Below are 18,738 nucleotides of genomic sequence, written 5' to 3' on the forward strand. Positions count from 1 at the left end.
ACATCTTACACACAAACAGGTTAACTACAGAAGTATGAACACCACTGTAAGTTTCAATTTTCTACCATCCATAGTATAACAAGTATAACAAACTTTCGGTAGGTACAAACACGGAAAAGTTTATTATTTTAACAAACATTACAATTGACTTCATGCCTTTTTTGCTATATGTGGGAATCGCTTTTCCATATCGAGACGTTTCTTTTTGGCTGCATTTCTTTTTCTTGCGTCAGCTCGTATCTTCTGTTCTAATTTCAACCTGAAAGAAAAGAAACAAAGCCAAAAAAAAACACTTTATACTACAAAAAAATAAAGATAGACACATATTCATCTATTTTATTATTTGAAACCTAAAATTATTTTATTTGTTACAAGTATTGGGCTGTCAATTTACGCAGTGCTTTACATCTATATAAAATTGTACATTCACATCAGTCCCTGCCCTCAAGAAGCTTACACTCTAAGGTACCCAACTCATATTCATACATACACATACTAGGGTCAATTTAGACAGGAGCCAATTAAAGCGGTTCTCCACCCTAAAGTGGAGTCCCGCTGATCGGAACCCTCCCCCCCTCCGGTGTCACATTTGACACCTTTCAGGGGGGAGGGGGGGTGCAGATACCTGTCTAAAGACAGGTATTTGCACCCACTTCCGGCCACACGATACGGGCAAAAGACGGGCATTCCGTCACATCCCGTCTGTCGCCCGTTGTGTGCTGGGAACACTCGGCTCCCAGCACACAGCGGGAAACAAATCGGCTGGCGCGACTCGCGCATGCGCCGTAGGGAACCGGGCAGTGAAGCCGCAGCGCTTCACTTCCTGGTTCCCTGAGCGTGGATGGCGGGGGGATCAGCAGAGAGACGAGCGATCGCTCGTGCTCTGCTGCGATCGGCGCTGGACTCCAGGACAGGTAAGTGTCCTAATATTAAAAGTCAGCAGCTGCAGTATTTGTAGCTGCTGGCTTTTAATATTATTTTCCCGCGGCACATCCGCTTTAACCTACTAGCGTGTCTTTGGAGTGTAGGCGAAAACCGGAGTACCCTGGGAGGAAACCCACACAGGCACAGGGAGAACATGCAAACTCCAGGCAGGTAGTGCCAGTTGGGATTCAAACCAACGACCCTAGTGTCGGCAGGCGAAAATTCCAAGTACTTAGCTACTGTGTTGCCCACAATTACAACATTTTTTATCCAGACCTGGATTTCCCATTGAAAAAAAAAAAGTGAAATCCAAATGTGCCCTAATTTGGCAGATGCATGGGGAGGGCCTAATCACCAAAAATGAAGAATGCCTTCTACAGCCTTAATGCACATAAGCATTTGCCCCTTTAGAAGCTGAAATGTTAATGAGGATATACACTTAGACTAGTGGTCTCTAAACTGAGGCCCAGGGGACAGATGCAACCTTTTGCTTGCCTTTATTCAGCGATTGGGGCATAAGTGCCTCCACTGACATTAACCACTTCCAGCCAAGGCCTAAGTCTGGCACTCCTCTCCTACATGTAAAAAACATGATTTTTTTGCGAGAAAATTACTCAGAAACTCCAAACATTATATATATATATATATATATATATATATATATATATATATATATATATATATATATATATATATATATATATATATATATATATATATATATATATATATATTTTTAGCAGAGACCCCAGGGAATAAAATGGCAGTCGTTGCAATTTTTTATGTCACACAGTATTTTTCAAACTCAATTTTTTTCGAAATAAAACACTTTCACAAATTAAAAAAAAAAAAAAAACACTAGTTAGCCCAATGTTTTGGTATAACGAGAAAGATAATGTTACGCCAAGTAAATAGATACCCAACGCATCACGCTTTAAAATTGCGCACACTAGGCGAAAGTCGCCAAACTTCGGTACCTAAAAATCTCCATAGGTGACGTTTTTAAAAGTTTTTAGGGGTTACCTGTTTACCTGAAGTTACAGAAGAGGTCCAGTGCTAGAATTATTGCTCTTGCTCCAACGATCGCAGTAATACCTCACACGTGTGGTTTGAACGTAATTTACATACAAGGGCATGACCTATGTATGTGTTCGCTTCTGTGTGCGAGCATAAGGGGATAACTTTTTTTTATTGTTTATTTTTACATTTCCCCTTTAAAATTTTAGTTTTTTGATCACTTTTATTCTTATTGCAAGGAATGTAAACATCCCTTGCAATAGGAATAGGGCATGACAGTAGCCATTTACGGATAGATATGGGGTCTATAAGTCACCAGATCTCTCCTCTATGCTGGAAAGCCTGAGATTAGCCATCTGGTCTGCAGTCAGCTCTATGGTAAACCGCTGCCAGCGGCAGATTCACTCTCCGGCTCACCGATCCCGCCACCTGTAAAAGCAATCAAGCTTCTAAACAGCCGCTATGATTGCTTTTATCTGGTAGGTTATGTGGACAAACCCAGGATTATCAAAGAAAATATATGGCACCAACAGCCCATAAAATTGAGTACTTGGGACAGGGATAAGAGATGCAGGACTTTGCAGGTGCTTGATAGATAGGAAAGTATACCAAAATTACTTAAAAACAGTATAATTTATTAAACCGTGTAGCTGCTGACTTTTAATAAGGACACTTACCTGTCCTAGGCGCCAGCGATGACGGGCCCCAGACGGGGTTCGCTCGGTCCTGGCGCCTCCATCCTGACTAAGGGAAACAGGCAGTGAAGCATTACGGCTTCACTGCCCGTTTCCTACTGCGCGTGTGCGACTCGCACAGCGCTTTGTGAATGGGCGGCTGCCTCCTGGGTTACACAGTTCCCAGAAGGCAGCGCGCCCCATCCACCGCAACGCAGGAAGAAGAAGAGGACCACGGTGGAGGCAGAAGAGATACTTCCACATAGCACCAGCGCTTTCTGGTGAGTATAAATTGTTATTTTTTTCAATTTATGGGTGGAACTCCACTTTAAACCGCAAAAATAAAGTTAGAGACGTTAGTACAACCATATATTGCCATCCATCAAAAGTATATGACATTGTTCTTTAGTTACGTTGTTGCCACGCTTATGTCTTAACATGTTTCGCCATACAGGCTCTTTCAGGAAAAGGCGTGGTATAGTAACTACTGAATAGAAACTATATAACGGGGCTGTGGGTAGGGGCGTGTCTGCCTCACGAGTTGTTCCCGGAAGTGGGTGCAAATTAGCTGTCTTAGACAGGTATCTGCACCCCCCTCCCCCTGAAAGGTGCCAAATGTGACACCGGAGGGGGGAGGGTTCCGAAAAGCAGAAGCTCCATTTTTGGGTGGAGCTCTGCTTTAACAATGAGGAATAATTCCTTCCACTGACACCAACGATGGAACACCTCTCATGGATACCAATGATGGGGCACTATTCCTTTCATTGATGGGGTATTGTTACCGACACCAGGACACCTTCTACTCTTACTGGCCACAGTTCAGCCCCTCTAAAGTTTGAAGGATAATAAACTGGACCATTGTTTATAAGGTTTGGAGACTCCTGTTCTAGACAGATAATATTCTGCACCTGGTGTCCAATTACCCAAAGTAGTTAAGAGGTTTGCAAACATGACCATATATTTGCTTAATGACCATACAAAAAGAATGCAGATTTCAGGGAAAGAGGAGGCCCACTTGTTACAGCTTTTTCCTTTCCATAGAGAATAAAGAATTAAATCATAACTCCCTTGACACATTATGGAAATATTTAAAAGCCCTGTTAAGGTTACCTGTCATAATGGTCCACATATGGCAGTGCATAAAATTTTGCATTCATGTGACGTTTATTCATGTGCCAAGGAATTGGCCACTCCTTAAATGCGTGCCTAAAAAAGAAATGCAGAACAAAGATCATAAATTAGCATCTGGAAAATTTCACATGAACAAATTTGAATTAGTAAAGAATACATTATAATCAGAGAAGACAAATAGGGGGCGAGCTTTCCTTTTCTGTACTACGAAAAATCCTCTAAAGTAAAAAAAAAAAAAAAAAAAAAGCATACTTGGGCCCCTTTCACACTGGGGCGAGAGGTGCGTCAGTGGTAAAGCGCCGCTAATTTTAGCAGCGCTATTTGGCTCCTAGCGGGGCAGTTTTACCCCCTGCTAGTGGCCGAGAATGGGTTAAAAACCACCGCAAAGTGCCTCTGCAGAGGCGCATTGCCGGCGGTATAGCCGTTGTGTCCTATTGATTACAATGGGCAGGAGCGGTATACACACCGCTCCTTCACAGCTCCAAAGATGCGGCTAGCAGAATTTTTTTTTACCGTCCTGCTAGTGCACCGCTCCAGACACAGCAGCCACTGTTTAGGGTCGGTTTGCAGGCGCTATTTTTAATAACGCCTGCAAACCGCTCCAGTATGAAAGGGGTCTTATTGGTGTCCTCACGTCTCTGAGAACATAGCATAGGTGAAGAAACTTGAATATTTCTTCCTGCCAATGGCCGCTTCCCCACCTTAACTTATCCTGTTTGTGCAGTTCTGGGCTAGAGAGCTCAGTGTACTATGCTATCAGGGACAGGGCAGCAAAGAGACATGTAGCACTGCATGCCAGTGATTATATCCAATAATTCCTACAGATTTTTTAAATGTATTTTTAATCAAAGCACAGTGATAAGCAAGTCATTATATTTTTATTATTATAGGGAGAATAAGCCAATAAAAAAGTGTTTTTCCTGAATATCTGGCCAATTATTACATTATATAGGCAGGATGCATAGTGTAAATTACCCCCTGGCTCCTGCCAATTAAATAGCAGACAAACTTCAGGTGTAATATATTTAAATCAACACTTTTTTACAGGCAATGTAACTTTGAAGAATATGTAAACCCAACATTGCATATTCCTGATATGTGCCTGCTGTACCATGTACTTGTCTAAAAAAACATCCTGTTCTGTTTGAATTGCTTATTTTGTGTGAAATCCCTGGCATGCCAGTCCTTCTGCTTTCCTGTTATAAAAACTGCCCACACTAAGCAGAAAAACACACCGTGGTCAGTTCTCTGGCCATGCTGGGAGCTTAGGCTACTTTCACTGAGGCACTGGCGGTAAAGTGCCGCTATTTTTAGCAGCGTTTTACAGTTGTTTGCCGTGATTTTCGGCCGCTAGCATTGTGGTTTTAACCCCCGCTAGCGGCCGAAAAAGGGATAAAAACGCCACTTTGCTGTATTTTAGAGGCACGACCCCATTGGGCAAGAGCGCTATAGGAACGGTATTTTTACCGCTCCTACCGTGCCTCAAAGATGCGGCTGGCAGGACTTTTTTTAGCGTCTCGCCACCGCAACGCTCCAGTGTGAAAGCCCTCAGGCTTTCACACTGGATAGAAAGGAGCAGCTCTTTCAGGGTGCATTGCAGGAGCCTCAGTGTGAAAGCAGCCTTAGTGTGCTCTCTTTCAATGATCAGACTTGTCCTGAAAAAAAAAAAAGAAAAAGAAAAATATACCATGTTGTTTCCCCAAAGCAGTCCTTCCTCCATTCTCCCGGACGTCCCTTTTCCTGCCCAGTCTGCAGGAGACGAAGGGCAGTCTCTCTTTCTGTAACTACACGGTCAAGATTTTCCATGGACTTTGTTACCTTCAGGAGAAAGTAGGAGAGGGAAAAAAAAAAATTTCAGCAAAAGAAAATGTTGGTCTTACTTTAGTATTTTAAACTTTACATTCACAAATTAATTGAATCTAGAAACAAATACAATGATCTGTGATGGAATTACCATGTGGCTTTCTTAGAAGCATGGCAATCATTTAAAGTGAGACGCCAGGCCATGTGGCTTTCTTAGAAGCATGGCAATCATTTAAAGTGAGACTCCAGGCCAAGCAGCTATATAAAAAAAGTTGAAGCGTGGAGGAGTTGTTTTAAACTATTAAAAAGTTTGAGAAGGAATGTACATGCTATTGTGATCTGCCCATAACTGCTGTGCTATGGGGTTACATAAAATATAGGAGGTGACAGCGGTCTTCAAAGCCAGCAATCCTACAGACTCTAAAAAAATATGTATAGCAACACCACGCTACCAAGTCATTTGTCAGGGTGCAAAAATACAAACTCCAGGATAGGTACACCCGAGTGAACAGGCGGTCATTCCTCCTGCTGTGAACTCCAGTCTAGTAGATGGCGGAATGCACCTGCAATACTCAGCGGTACACATAGTGGATTGTTTCACTAACAAAGATTGCACATAGGAATAAGTACTATTGTTTCAGGTTTTATTTTGCTTGATCCACAGAATTTAATGTTAAATGTTGTTATGATGTGCCTATTATGCCTTTGTTATCACTTAAATCCTGCAGACTACCTACCTTTGCCGTGCCCCCTGCTTGCTCTGTGAACTACACTAAGGTCTCATGCACACTGGATGTTATAAAAATGCCAGTAGATGTAGCTGTAGAATTCATTTTGCAGCATTTTTTAGCAAAACCATACTCCCACAAAAGCTAAAAGGCCTAAAAGATCAAGGTTTCACCAACCTAAAACGACGGGCAGAAGTAGACTGGTAAATTTTTTTAAGGATAATCGAGTGATATCTATAGAGAGGATTGAGCATGAATGGACCTATTTAGGCGAATGCAGCTTAATGCTTTTCTTCGATCAATTTCACAGCGAATGACAGAAATATCTATACCATTTAAGTTTGAGAAGATATGTCTAAAGGACTTAGTGAGACATTCACTATCATTAATGTACGCACTGTTAATCAAATAAAAAGCCCCACAAGAATTGGGCTTTATACAGGCATGGGAAAGAGATCTGGGGGTCACATTCTCTGAGATTCAGAGAAATAAGGTATTCAGGTTCACACATAAGGTGTCAATGGCAATTAGATACCAAGAAGGGGGGTATAAGATTCTGAGTAGATGGTATGGAACCCCGGCAGTATTGAAGCGGATATTCCCACAGGTGTTGAATCATTGTTGGCGATGTCAAGGATCGGTGGGCACTCTGGTACACATCTTTTGAGAATGCCCCTAAACTCCAATCCACATAACCACTGTAGCAGACTTAATTACCACAATAGAATGCAATCACATCAAGCTTATAGTACACAACAGCCTACACACAATGGGGCAGATCCACAAAAGAATTACGCTGGCGTATCTATTGATACGCCGTGTAATTTCAAAGTTCCCGCGTTGTATCTTTGTTTTGTATCTACAAAACAAGATACGACGGCATCTGGGATCGATCCGACAGACGTACGTCTTAGTACGCCTTTGGATCTTAGGTGCATTTTTTCTGCCAGGCCGCTAGGTGGCGTTTTCGTCGAATTCCGCGTCGAGTATGCAAATTGGCTATTTACAGCGATCCACGAACGTACGTCCGGCCGGCGCATCTTTTAACGTCGTTTGCGTTCGGCTTTTTCCGGCATATAGTTAAAGCTGCTACATGGTGGCGTACTCAATGTTAAGTATGGCCGTCGTTCCCGCGTCAAAATTTTAATTATTTACGTCGTTCGCGTAAGTCGTTTGCGAATAGGGATTTGCATAGAATGACGTCACCGTCAGAAGCATTGGCTTGTTCCGGTTTAATTTCGAGCATGCGCACTGGGATACCCCCACGGACGGCGCATGCGCCGTTAAAAAAAACAAAACATTGTTTACGTTGGGTCACGACGTATTTACATAAAACACGCCCCCATCACAGCCATTTGAATTCCGCGCCCTTACGCTGCCAAAGATACACTACGCCGCCGTAACTTACGCCGCGGATTCTTTGAGGATTCGAAAAAAAAAAGTAAGTTACGGCGGCATAGTGTATCTTAGATACGCTACGCCCGGGGCAAATATGCGCCGCTGTACGTGGATCCGCCCCAATGTATATATACCCCATTGAATCTGACTAGCACAGATCATAGTGGGGTTCTCATTCACCCTGTGCTCCTATTAGAGACACAGGGTGATCTACACATAAGAGGCGTCGGGGAAGCTGAACCAAGGGTATCTAATACTTTCTAAGAGCTTCTGGGTTCCACTTGGCCCTCCCGTTACACCCGGGTATAAAAGATTTTTGCAAAATGGTATCTGAAACAATTAAAGAAATGACAGATGTGTCTCTTGGAGAGAATCCTGCTGCCTTTTTGCTGTTTGATATCCCCTTATCATCCGAAAAATACAAAAAATCTTTGCTGAGACATCTACTTATGACAGCTAAAGCATGTATTCCAGCTCTATGGAAAAGTACTGTCTCTCATACTAGACCACAATGGTTTGCTAAAATAACAGAAATTCCATAAATGGCAAATCTCACAATGACGCTAAGGGAGCAGGAGAACTATCGCAAAATCTGGAATCCCTATATTACATATAGGGAACAATTGACGTGAGGGGGAAGGAGCTGAGGGAGGGAGGGGAGATGTGGAGTTTTTTTTTCTCCTCTCTCTCTCTCTCTTTCTTCTTCTTCTTATCTTTCTAGATCTATGTTCTTAATTTCTATGATACTTTTTCTTCTTGTATTGGGGCATAACCAGGGTGGGGAACAGGGTAATGAAAATAGAACAAAGATATGGGACTATAGTAGATCTATATAAAAGTGTGATTAAACTGATGAGATTGAAGTAGAACTGAAAAACTGCTATTGTTGGTGAAAGTAACTAATGTTAAGGAAAAGAAGATGTTATGCTTAAAATAACAGAACTGTTGTATAGATTTATTTAATGGATGGTGTATTAACATCTTTGTGAAAGAAAAACTAAAATAAAGAATTTATAAAAAAGAAAGAAAAAAAAAAAGGAATGATCAACTTTCAGAAATATATACACCATAGTTTGTGGACTTTTCTACAGGCTAACTAATATACACTCATTTGAGTTATTTTCACCAAAGAAATGTAGCAGAATACATTTTGGCCGAAATTTATGAAGAAAGATTTATTCATTTGCAAATTGTTATAAGAGAAACAAACAAAAAAAAAAAAAAGCAGGGTTGTTTTCTAAATTTGACTTTTTTCATTTATTTAGCAAAAAAAAACAACAACCAGCTGTGATTAAATACCACTAAAAGAAAGCTCTAGTTGTGTGAAAAAAGTTATAGTCATATGAGTACAGGTGTTGCATGACTGAAATGGTCATGAAAAATGCAGTAGCGCAGAAAGCTAAAAATTGGCCTGGGAAGGAAAAGGGTAAAAGGGTCCAGTATTGCTCTTCAACAATAATTAAGCTAAATTCTGAATTTAACCACTGAAGACCCGGACCATTATGCAGGTTAAGGACCTTGCCCCCTTTTGCGATTCCGCACTGCGTCGTTTTAACTGACAATTGTGCGGTCGTGCGACGTGGCTCCCAAACAAAATTGGCGTCCTTTTTTTCCCACAAATAGAGCTTTCTTTTGGTGGTATTTGATCCCCTCTGCAGTTTTTATTTTTTGCGCTATAAACAAAAATAGAGCGACAATTTTGAAAAAAAAAAAAAATCTATATTTTTTACTTTTTGCTATAATAAATATCCCCCCCTAAAAAAAAAAAAAATTTCCTCAGTTTAGGCCGATACGTATTCTTCTACCCATTTTTGGTAAAAAAAAAAAAAAGAAGAAAAAAAAACGCAATAAGCGTTTATCGATTGGTTTGCGCAAAGTTTATAGCGTTTACAAAATAGGGGATAGTTTTATTGAATTTTTATTATTTTTTTTACTACTAATGGCGGCAAACAGCGATTTTTTCCGTGACTGCGACATTATCGCGGACACATCAGACATTTTGACACATTTTTGGGACCATTGTCATTTTCACAGCAAAAAGTGCTATAAAAAAGCATTGATTACTGTGAAAATGACAATTGCAGTTTAGGAGTTAACCACTAGGGGGGGAATGTAGGGGTTAAGTGTGACCTCATATGTGTTTCTAACTGTAGGGGGCGGGGCTGGACGTATGATGTCAGTGATCGTCTTTCCCTATATCAGGGAACAGATGATCACTGACATTGCCACAATGAAGAACGGGGAAGGTGTGTTTACACACACACCTCTCCCCGTTCTTCAGCTCCGGTGATCGATCGTGGGACACCGGCGGCGATCGGGTGCAGTCACGGAGCTTCGGACCGGGTCGCGAGCGCGCTGCTGGCAGCGCACTCGCGACCCCACGGCTGGGCCTTAAGGGGTCCTTAAGTGGTTAAAGGCACTTCATATCAGGTTATTCTGTGGTAATAAAGGCAAACACAGATAATTCCTTAATCATACCTTGTAGAGCCGATTACTACCGGGCATGGTTACTCTCTGTCGTTTGGACTCCTGTTCTAAAGTCAGCAACATGTTCTTCTCTTTCAATAACACATACCTGAAAAAGACATAACTGTAATAAGTCTGAAGACTACAGTGGATATAAAAAGTCTACACACCCCTGTTAAAATGTCAGGTTTCTGTGATGTAAAGAAAAAATTAGACAAAGATTTCAGAACTTTTTCCACCTTTATTGTGCCCTATAAATGGTACAACGTTGTTGAACAACAAACTGAAATCTTTTAGGTGGAGGGAAGTAAAAATAAAATATGGTTGCATAAGCTTGCCCCATTAAACTAATACTTTTTTGAAGCACCTTTTGATTTTATTACAGCACTCATTCTTTTTGGGTATGAGACTATCAGCATGGCACATCTTGACTTGGCAATATGTGTCCACTCTTTGCAAAAACACTACAAATCTGTCAGATTACAAGGGCATCTCCTGTGCACAGCCCTCTTCAGATCACCCCACAGATTTTCAATCCGATTGAGGTCTGGGCTCTGGCTGGGCCATTCCAAAACTTTAATCTTCTGGTGAAGCCATTTCTTTGTTGATTTGGATGGATACTTTGGGTCGTTGTCATGCTGAAAGATGAAGTTCCTCTTCATGTTCAGCTTTCTAGCAGAAGCCGGAAGGTTCTGTGCCAATATTGAATGGTATTTGGAATGGTCCATAATTCCCTCTCCCTGGACAAAGGCCGCTGTTCCAGCTGAAGAAAAACAACCCCAAAGCATGATGCTACCACCACCATGCTTCACGGTGGATGTGTTCTTTTGGTGAAGTGCAGTGTTGTTTTTGCGCCAAACATATCCTTTGGAATTATGGTCAAAAAGTTCAACCTTGGTTTCATCAGACCATAACACATTTTCCCCACATGCTTTTGGGAAGACTTCAGATGTGTGTTTTGCAAAATTTAGCCGGGCTTGGATGTTTTTCTTGGTAAGAAAAGGCTTCCATCTTGCCGCTCTACTCCATAGCCCAGACATATGAAGAATACGGGAGACTGTTGCCACATGTACCATAAAGCCAATACTTTCCAGATATTCCTGCAGCTCCTTTAATGTTGCTGTAGGCTTCTTGGCAGCCTCCCAGACCAGTTTTCTTCAAATAATTTCATCAATTTTGGAGGGATGTCCAGTTCTTGGTAATGTCACTGTTGTGCCATATTTTTTCCACTTGATGATGACCTAGGGCCGTTTGAAGGAATTTGGGGGCCCCGAGCAAAACGGGGGCCCCTAAGCACCCCCCCGCATGCAAAGCCTACGTTAGCGCTACACTAAAATTTTTTTCCATTCTTACCTCCCCTTCTTCCCTGAAGGCTGCCGCTGTAGCGTGGCCGAGCTCCTCTTCCCCCTGCCTCTTCTCCAGTCCCCTATCAGATAGTGCACTTCCTGTCAGTCTGGTTGGGAACAGGAAACAAACAATCTCCTGTACCACGCGCGGTACCCGGCTGGACTGACAGGACTCCAGGTGGAAGGAAGAGGAGCTTGGCTACATCCTGGGAAGGGGAAGTTGGGGGCCCCAGGCCAGCTCGGGGCCCCAAGCAATTGTTGTTAGGCCTGTCCTGTAGCGACAGGCCTGATGATGACTGTCTTCAGTGTTCCATCTAATCTAATGCCTTGGAAATTCTTTTATACCCTTCTCCTGACTGATACCTTTTAACAATGAGATCCCTCTGATGCTTAGGAAGCTCTCTGTGGACCATGGCTTTTGATGTAGGATGCAACTAAGAAAATGTCAGGAAAGACCTACAAGAACAGCTGAACTTTAAATTTAGGGTTAATCAGAGGCACTTTAAATGATGGCAGGGGTGTACCGACTCCTATTTAACATGATTTTGAATGTGATTGTTTAATTCTGAACACAGCTACATCCCAAGTAATACAAGGGTGTGCACACCCCTCATGCACCCCCAATTGTTTTTCAATTGAGTTGTACAGTTTATAGGTCACATTAAAAGGTGGAGAAAAAAAAAGACTCACTTTTTTACATCACAGAAACCTGACATTTTAATAGGGTTGTGTGCCTGTAAAGATTATCACTTACTGCTGATCACTTACCAAAGCTTGTGTAAATCTTCACTACTTTTGCCTCTCAGCTGGGTTATAGTCCATGCATCACCTATATTCCATTAAAGATATTCAGGTAAACAACCATGAAACATATGAACTGAATTATATTTTTGTAAGCTTTGGATCTAGACTTAGTTCAAAGATAATATCCTATCAGAAAAATATCCAATGCAGAACACGTTTTGTTCATAGAATAGTTTGATATTTAAATGATAACTGAACTGAAGATTTGCTAAAAAGATCTCGGACAACCTATGAAATTGTTATATACTCTTTTTTAGTAGTTACTGCAGTTCTCCATGTTCCTCAGAGGTAAACTCATAACAATTGCACTGCATAGGCCAAGTAACCAGACCTGGAGACTTGTGATTAATAACAGATAACTGCTTTGTTACTTCCTTTACCTTATAAGCACATCTAAAAAGACAAATGGCCCGATTCACGTACGGCGGCTCAAAGTTGTGCGGGCGTAGCGTATGTAATTTACGTTACGCCGCCGCAAGTTAGAGAGGCAAGTGCTGTATTCACAAAGCACTTGCGTCCTAAGTTATGGCGGCGTAGCGCAAATGTTCCGGCGTAATCGCGCCTAATTCAAATTGTGAAGAGGTGGGCGTGTTTTATGTAAATAAAGCATGACCCCCACGTAAATGAAGTTTTGAACGAACGGTGCATGCGGCGTCCCCGGTCGTATCCCAGTGCGCATGCTCCAAATCATGTCGCAAATAGTCAATGCTTTCGACGTGAACGTAACCTACGCCCAGCCCTATTCTGAATCGACTTACGCAAACAACGTGAAATTCGCCGGCGGTTCCGACGTCCATACTTAACATTGGCTGCGCCATCTTTTTTGTGGTTTATCTTTACGCCTGAAAACGCCTTACGTAAAGGGCGTATCTTTACTGCGACGGGCGAGCGTATGTTCGTGAATAGGCGTATCTCGCTGATTTACATATTCTAGGCGTACATCAGCGTACACGCCCCTAGTGGCCAGCGTAAATAGACAGCTAAGATACGACGGCGTAGGAAGACTTACGCCGCTCATATCTTAGCAACATTTAAGTGTATCTCAGTTTGAGCATACGCTTAAATGTAGGGCGGCGCGGATTCAAAGGTCCAACGGCGTATCTGATACGCCGGCGTAACTATACCTGAATCTGGCTAAAAAACTTTTGGAAATGTTTCAAACTTGTCAGTTTTAGCCATCCGTATCCCACTGGGTTGATTTCACTTTATTTTCTGTCCTGTAGGCACAACAGGAAATTCCTTCTGTCACTGAAACAAGTGTGCCCATTGGAAGATTTCCCCTCGATTGGTTTCTGGTGACAAATAAACATTTCCCCACGTTAAGAGCCGGTTCACACAGGGGCGACTTGGGATCCGATTTGAAGTCGCCCGACATTAGAAGTGAATGAGAGGCGTCTTAATGTACACTACTGAAGTCGCTCCGACTTTAGAAAAGGTTCCTGTACTACTTTAATCCGACTTGTACCCATTGATTTTAATGGAAGTCGCCTCCAAAGTCGGATCACTGCCTTTACTGAAGCGACTTTCCAGGACGTGAAAATAGTTTTTAAGGGCAGACCCCTCCCACAGAGCAGAATATTATTTGATTGGCCACTGGCTTTGTCGCCTGTCCTGGAGGCGACTTGAGTCGCGTTGTAAGTTGCGCTGCTGTTCGCGCTCAAGTTGTCTCCAAGTTGCCCGTGAAAGTCTCGCTGGAAGTCGTGTTGCCCCAGTGTGAACTGGCTCTTATGCCGCGTACACACGACCATTTTTCATGATGGAAAAAAATTCTATTTTTTTAAATTGATCGTTAAAAATCGTGTGTAGGCTCCAGAGCATTTTTCTCGATGAGAAAAATGGGCGTTAAAAATTTAGACCCTGCTCTATTTTTTCTTGTAGTTTTTCACGTTGTGAAAAACAGTTGTGTGTACACTTTGACGGGGAAAAAACATGCAAGCTCAGAAGCAAGTTATGAGAAGGGAAATTTGCATTATCAGCCCAAAGGGTGGCGCCTATCGAATGGAACTTCCTCCTTTATAGTGCCGTCGTACGTGTTGTACATCACCGCCCTTTGCTCGAGCATATTTTTTTTCACGATTGTGTGTATGCAAGGCAGGCTTGACAAGAATCACGTCAAGAAAAACTTTTTTTTTTTCCATGACATGAAAAATGGTCGTGTGTACACGGCTTAAGACACGCTTTATTTTGTCTTCCGATTGATGTGTGATGCAATCAAAAAGGATTGAATCCACAAACAGAAGCCATGCAGAAGTAATGCAGAAGCCCTTTCATATAGTCTTAATAGCATAACAGTGTGCAAGCATATGAAAGCAATTACCGTATTTATCGGGCAAAATCGTGGGTGCGCGGTATAGGCCGATACCCGCTTTCCCACCACGAGTTTGAATACTGCGCCGGCATATACCGAGCGCAGTACACTCGTGCATCTTCGGGCAGTCTCTGCGCCTCTCGCGCTGACGTCCTGAGCGTACAGGACGTCAGCGCGAGAGTTGCCGAGCCTGCCCGAAGATACACGAGTGTATTGCGCTCGGTATATGTCGGCGCAGTATTCAAACTCGGCGCGGGAAATGAGCGGGGAGGACGCCGCAGAAGGACACCGGACCCAACGAAGAGGACACCCGAAGCCGCAGACGGACACCGGACCCGACGAAGAGGACACCCAAAGCCGCAGAAGGACGCCGGACCCGACGAAGAGGACAACGAAAGCCGCAGACGGACGCCGGACCCGACGAGGCCGCCGATGGACGCCGCGCAAGACACCAAACTGTAAGTACAAAAAAAACTTTTTTTCCACAAGATTCGGGGCAACTTTGGGGGTGCGCGGTATACGCGGGAGCGCGTTATACCGCGATAAATACGGTAGATGGTTGTAAAATCCCGGGTTTTTATATATGCAAGCATGTGATAAAAAAAAAAAAAAAAAGAAATCACCTGGCTAGAAAAATGAAAAGTCATTCCAGTTACTGACCTGACTTTATTGACGTCTCTCCCCAATTATTTGGGTCATCAAAGAACTCCTCGAGGCCTCTCCGTGCTGCTGATGAGTGGAATGATGTGCATTGCTGTAGAGAGCTGATTTCTGGAGTTCTTCTACTCAGAACAGTAAGAATTACACTGAAAAACAAATGAATGACAGAACTAAAATATTGGATTGTACTAGAGAGGTTTCATTTAGTGCTTCAGTGGTCCCTGTGGGTTCATATGCGTCTCTTGGGGCCTAAAAAACGTAACTTTAGTCAGAAAATTAAGTCCTGCTAGATCTCCGCAGGCTAGCCCCTTTTGCAGGTATAGCTATGTAAAACTTTTAAAATAATTGTCTATACTGTTTAAAATCCAGCGATACACTGTCTCACCCTGCTCTGCACATGCTCAGTTGCTCTCTATTTTCTGGAACTGTGCCAAAAATGTAGAGGCCGATCTATTGACAGCCTAAAGATTCACTGCTGCTCTGGGGCTGTGAGCATCAGAAAAATGGCAGCCTCCAGCATTTTTCCTGTTCTCTCTTGCTTACAGCACACACTAATTTTGGAAGCAGAATTATTAATGGGGAATGTGTGTTCCTTACTAAAGAACATTATTTTTTTATCAAAGTTCTTATGGGTAAAGTTCCACTTTAAGAAAGCTCTAAGGCAGACTTTATTTCTACCTTAAAGTGGAGGTTCCATCAAAAAAACAAAAACAATTTTGCTTTAAACTCTAGCTTACGACTAAAAAAAAAGAGAAAATTTTTTTTTTTTTTTTTTTACTCATCTGGAAATGGCTGTTGCTATGCGGTCCCACGAAATCTGCCTTTGAAACCACCTAGGATTCTGACATCATCTCCCTCTAATGCTCCTGGGAAATGTGTGTCATCATTTCCCAGGATGGAGTGCGCTGTCCATTTATCACTCCCCATCCAAGACTTCCAGGAAGTAAGTGCCTGTAGGCTTCACAATGCCCACAAGCAAAATGACAACGGTGTATAGTTTTATAAACTATTATTTTTTGAATATCTATGCGGATCGGCGGCGGATTGTAAAATAGTAAGTGACCAGATTTATATTATAAAAACGCAGGATGAAAGGACATACATTTAAAAAATGCTAATTGTGGTTGGAACTCCACTTTAAAGGCAAACATTTCCTTTTTATTTTAGAGAGAGTAAGGAGAGGCGATAACCCGTCAGTTTTTTTTTTTTGACAGTTGGATCCCATTGGGGAGATTTCCCTTCCTGTCCAATAGCCACAACAGGAAGTGAGAGGGAATCTTAGGGTGTCACCAGAACTAGTGTCCCCATTGGAAGATTTCCTCTCTATTACTGTTCTGGTGACAACCCAAAATGTGGGATTTTCTCTCACTTTCAAAATGATAACAGTAAACAGGACAAATAGAGAAGGTGAAGCTACTGGGGTGTTCAGAAGATTGTTTTATTTGTGTTCAGTAAAAGGCGCCAGTGCTTTTTGGGGGGTTTAGAAGATCCATTTTAATTGGGGCTGGAGTACAACAGGTTAGACTCTGGACAAGGAATCGTTTTGTAGAAGCCATACTAAAGCTTCTATGAATGAAGGAGATAGACCTTTCAATCATCCAACTGTACTCTATTCATAGAAGCTTTAGTATGGCTTCTAAGAATGGAGGAGATGGGTTGAAACAGTGGGCACAGTTGGGCTCTCTTGATGGGTGCCTGTCACAGCTACCTCAGCTCCATCGACCCCTGCCACACCAGAAGAGTACGGTAGCGGGAGTAAAGGGGGGCATCAGAGGTGGAAGATTTCAAGAAATGCAAGAGCAAGCACAAGGGACACATTGGAATAATTGTGCTGATTTTTTTCCTAACTAAAACGTAGGCTTTGAAATAGTTTCCTGCAGAAAGTTTGTTACAGGACTCGAATTTCACTGAACATGCCAAAATGGCAGTATACCCAGATGGCACTATAACCAACAATCTAAGGTCCAACTCTTCAGTGCACCTGGAATTATTTTAAAGAAGAAATACAACCCCCCTTCCCCCCCATCCAACCATTTCCATTGGGTTACCTTCCAAAAAAACATACTCAACCACAAAGAATCCAACGTTGTCCTGCTGCCATCTGCCCCTCTGTTGCCACATGCTGGGTCCTGCACCACCATCTTCCCTTCTGGGTTCCTGACACACCACCATGCCCCCCCCTCCCCCTCCAGACACTTTATATGCCTGCTCCTGCACACTCTAGGGGGGTGTGAAGGGTATATCCCAGAAGGATGTAGGACAAATCATTCTTGCCTAGGTGAGAATGGAGGCAGGGAGGTGGGTTGGAGCAAAAAAAAAAAAAGGGGGGGGGGGATTACATTTAAAGCGGGAGTTCACCCGAAAAACAATTTTTAACGTTAGATTGATGCTCATTTTGTCAAGGGGATTCGGGTGTTTTTTTTTTTAAATCGAAGCAATACTTACCGTTTTAGAGAGCGATGTTCTCCGACGCTTCCGGGTATGGTCTTCGGGACTGGGCGTTCCTATTTGATTGACAGGCTTCCGACGGTCGCATACATCGCGTCACGAGTAGCCGCAAGAAGCCGAACGTCGGTGCGGCTCTATACGGCGCCTGCGCACCAACGTTCGGCTACTTTCGGAAAATCGTGACGCGATGTATGCGACCGTCGAAAGCCTGTTGGGAGACTGTCAATCAAATAGGAACGCCCAGTCCCGCAGCCCATACCCGGAAGCGGCGGAGAAGATGCATCTCGTAAACGGTAAGTACAGGGCATATTTTAAAACAACTAGCCGATTCCCCTAGACAAAACGAGCATCCATCTAAGGGGAAAATGTGTTCTCCATGGGTGAACCTCCGCTTTAAGATATAGCAGAAAGGGCAGGGGGATTTGCAGTGGTGAAAAGTCACTTTACGAGTGAAGGTTGATGGTCCAGACACATCATCCCAGGAATACTATGCTGCTGAGCTGGAGTACAAACAATGCTTTTGGGGTTCATAAATGAAGAGTGTGCTTACAAGAAAACTCATATTTGCCTGCAGCAACCAATCAACCTGCAGCTGTCATTTCTGCCTGCACAAACCAATCAGCTGACTCTTGTGCAGTACAGGCTGGTGCTTGGTATTCCTGGTGCCCTGATCACAGGGCATATCTTGTAGCTAGGCTTGTAGAGCCCACCTGACATAAAGTCAGGGATTTCCCCAGTAATGCAATACACGTCTCCTCTTACCCGGACAGGCCGCCCACAGTCCTCCTAGTGAGTCCTCCCGAGCACAGCCGCCCGCAGCCCTCTAGCAGCACCCTGACTGTGGACGCCGCCATCTTCCTTTCCCCGGCACAGCTCCCACAATGCAGCGCGGCCGGCCGGAGCTGTCACTAGAGCGCCGACCTCCTCCGCTGTCATACCGTATATAATCAGCTATGTTTATGAAAACATGGTGATAACAATATAGGTGTGAGTATGTCCTAATTGGCGGCTGTGAAGTAGCTGGTTTCTCC

General features: G+C 43.1%; 1 protein-coding gene across 1 annotated transcript; it reads right to left on the reverse strand.

Annotated features, from left to right (window-relative positions):
* Positions 1–98: 98 nt before the first annotated feature.
* Positions 99–18,602, reverse strand: MRPL47 (mitochondrial ribosomal protein L47). The gene is made up of 7 exons (XM_040349425.1): positions 18,470–18,602; positions 15,260–15,405; positions 12,256–12,316; positions 10,154–10,250; positions 5,434–5,564; positions 3,726–3,821; positions 99–259 (listed from the first exon to the last, which is right to left on the reverse strand). The coding sequence occupies exons 1-7, from the start codon at positions 18,559–18,561 to the stop codon at positions 151–153; spliced, it is 732 nt and encodes a 243-aa protein (XP_040205359.1). The 5' UTR covers positions 18,562–18,602; the 3' UTR covers positions 99–150.
* Positions 18,603–18,738: the final 136 nt, after the last annotated feature.

The sequence above is a fragment of the Rana temporaria genome, chromosome 4 (genome assembly GCF_905171775.1).
Source record: "Rana temporaria chromosome 4, aRanTem1.1, whole genome shotgun sequence".
NCBI lineage: Eukaryota > Metazoa > Chordata > Amphibia > Anura > Ranidae > Rana > Rana temporaria.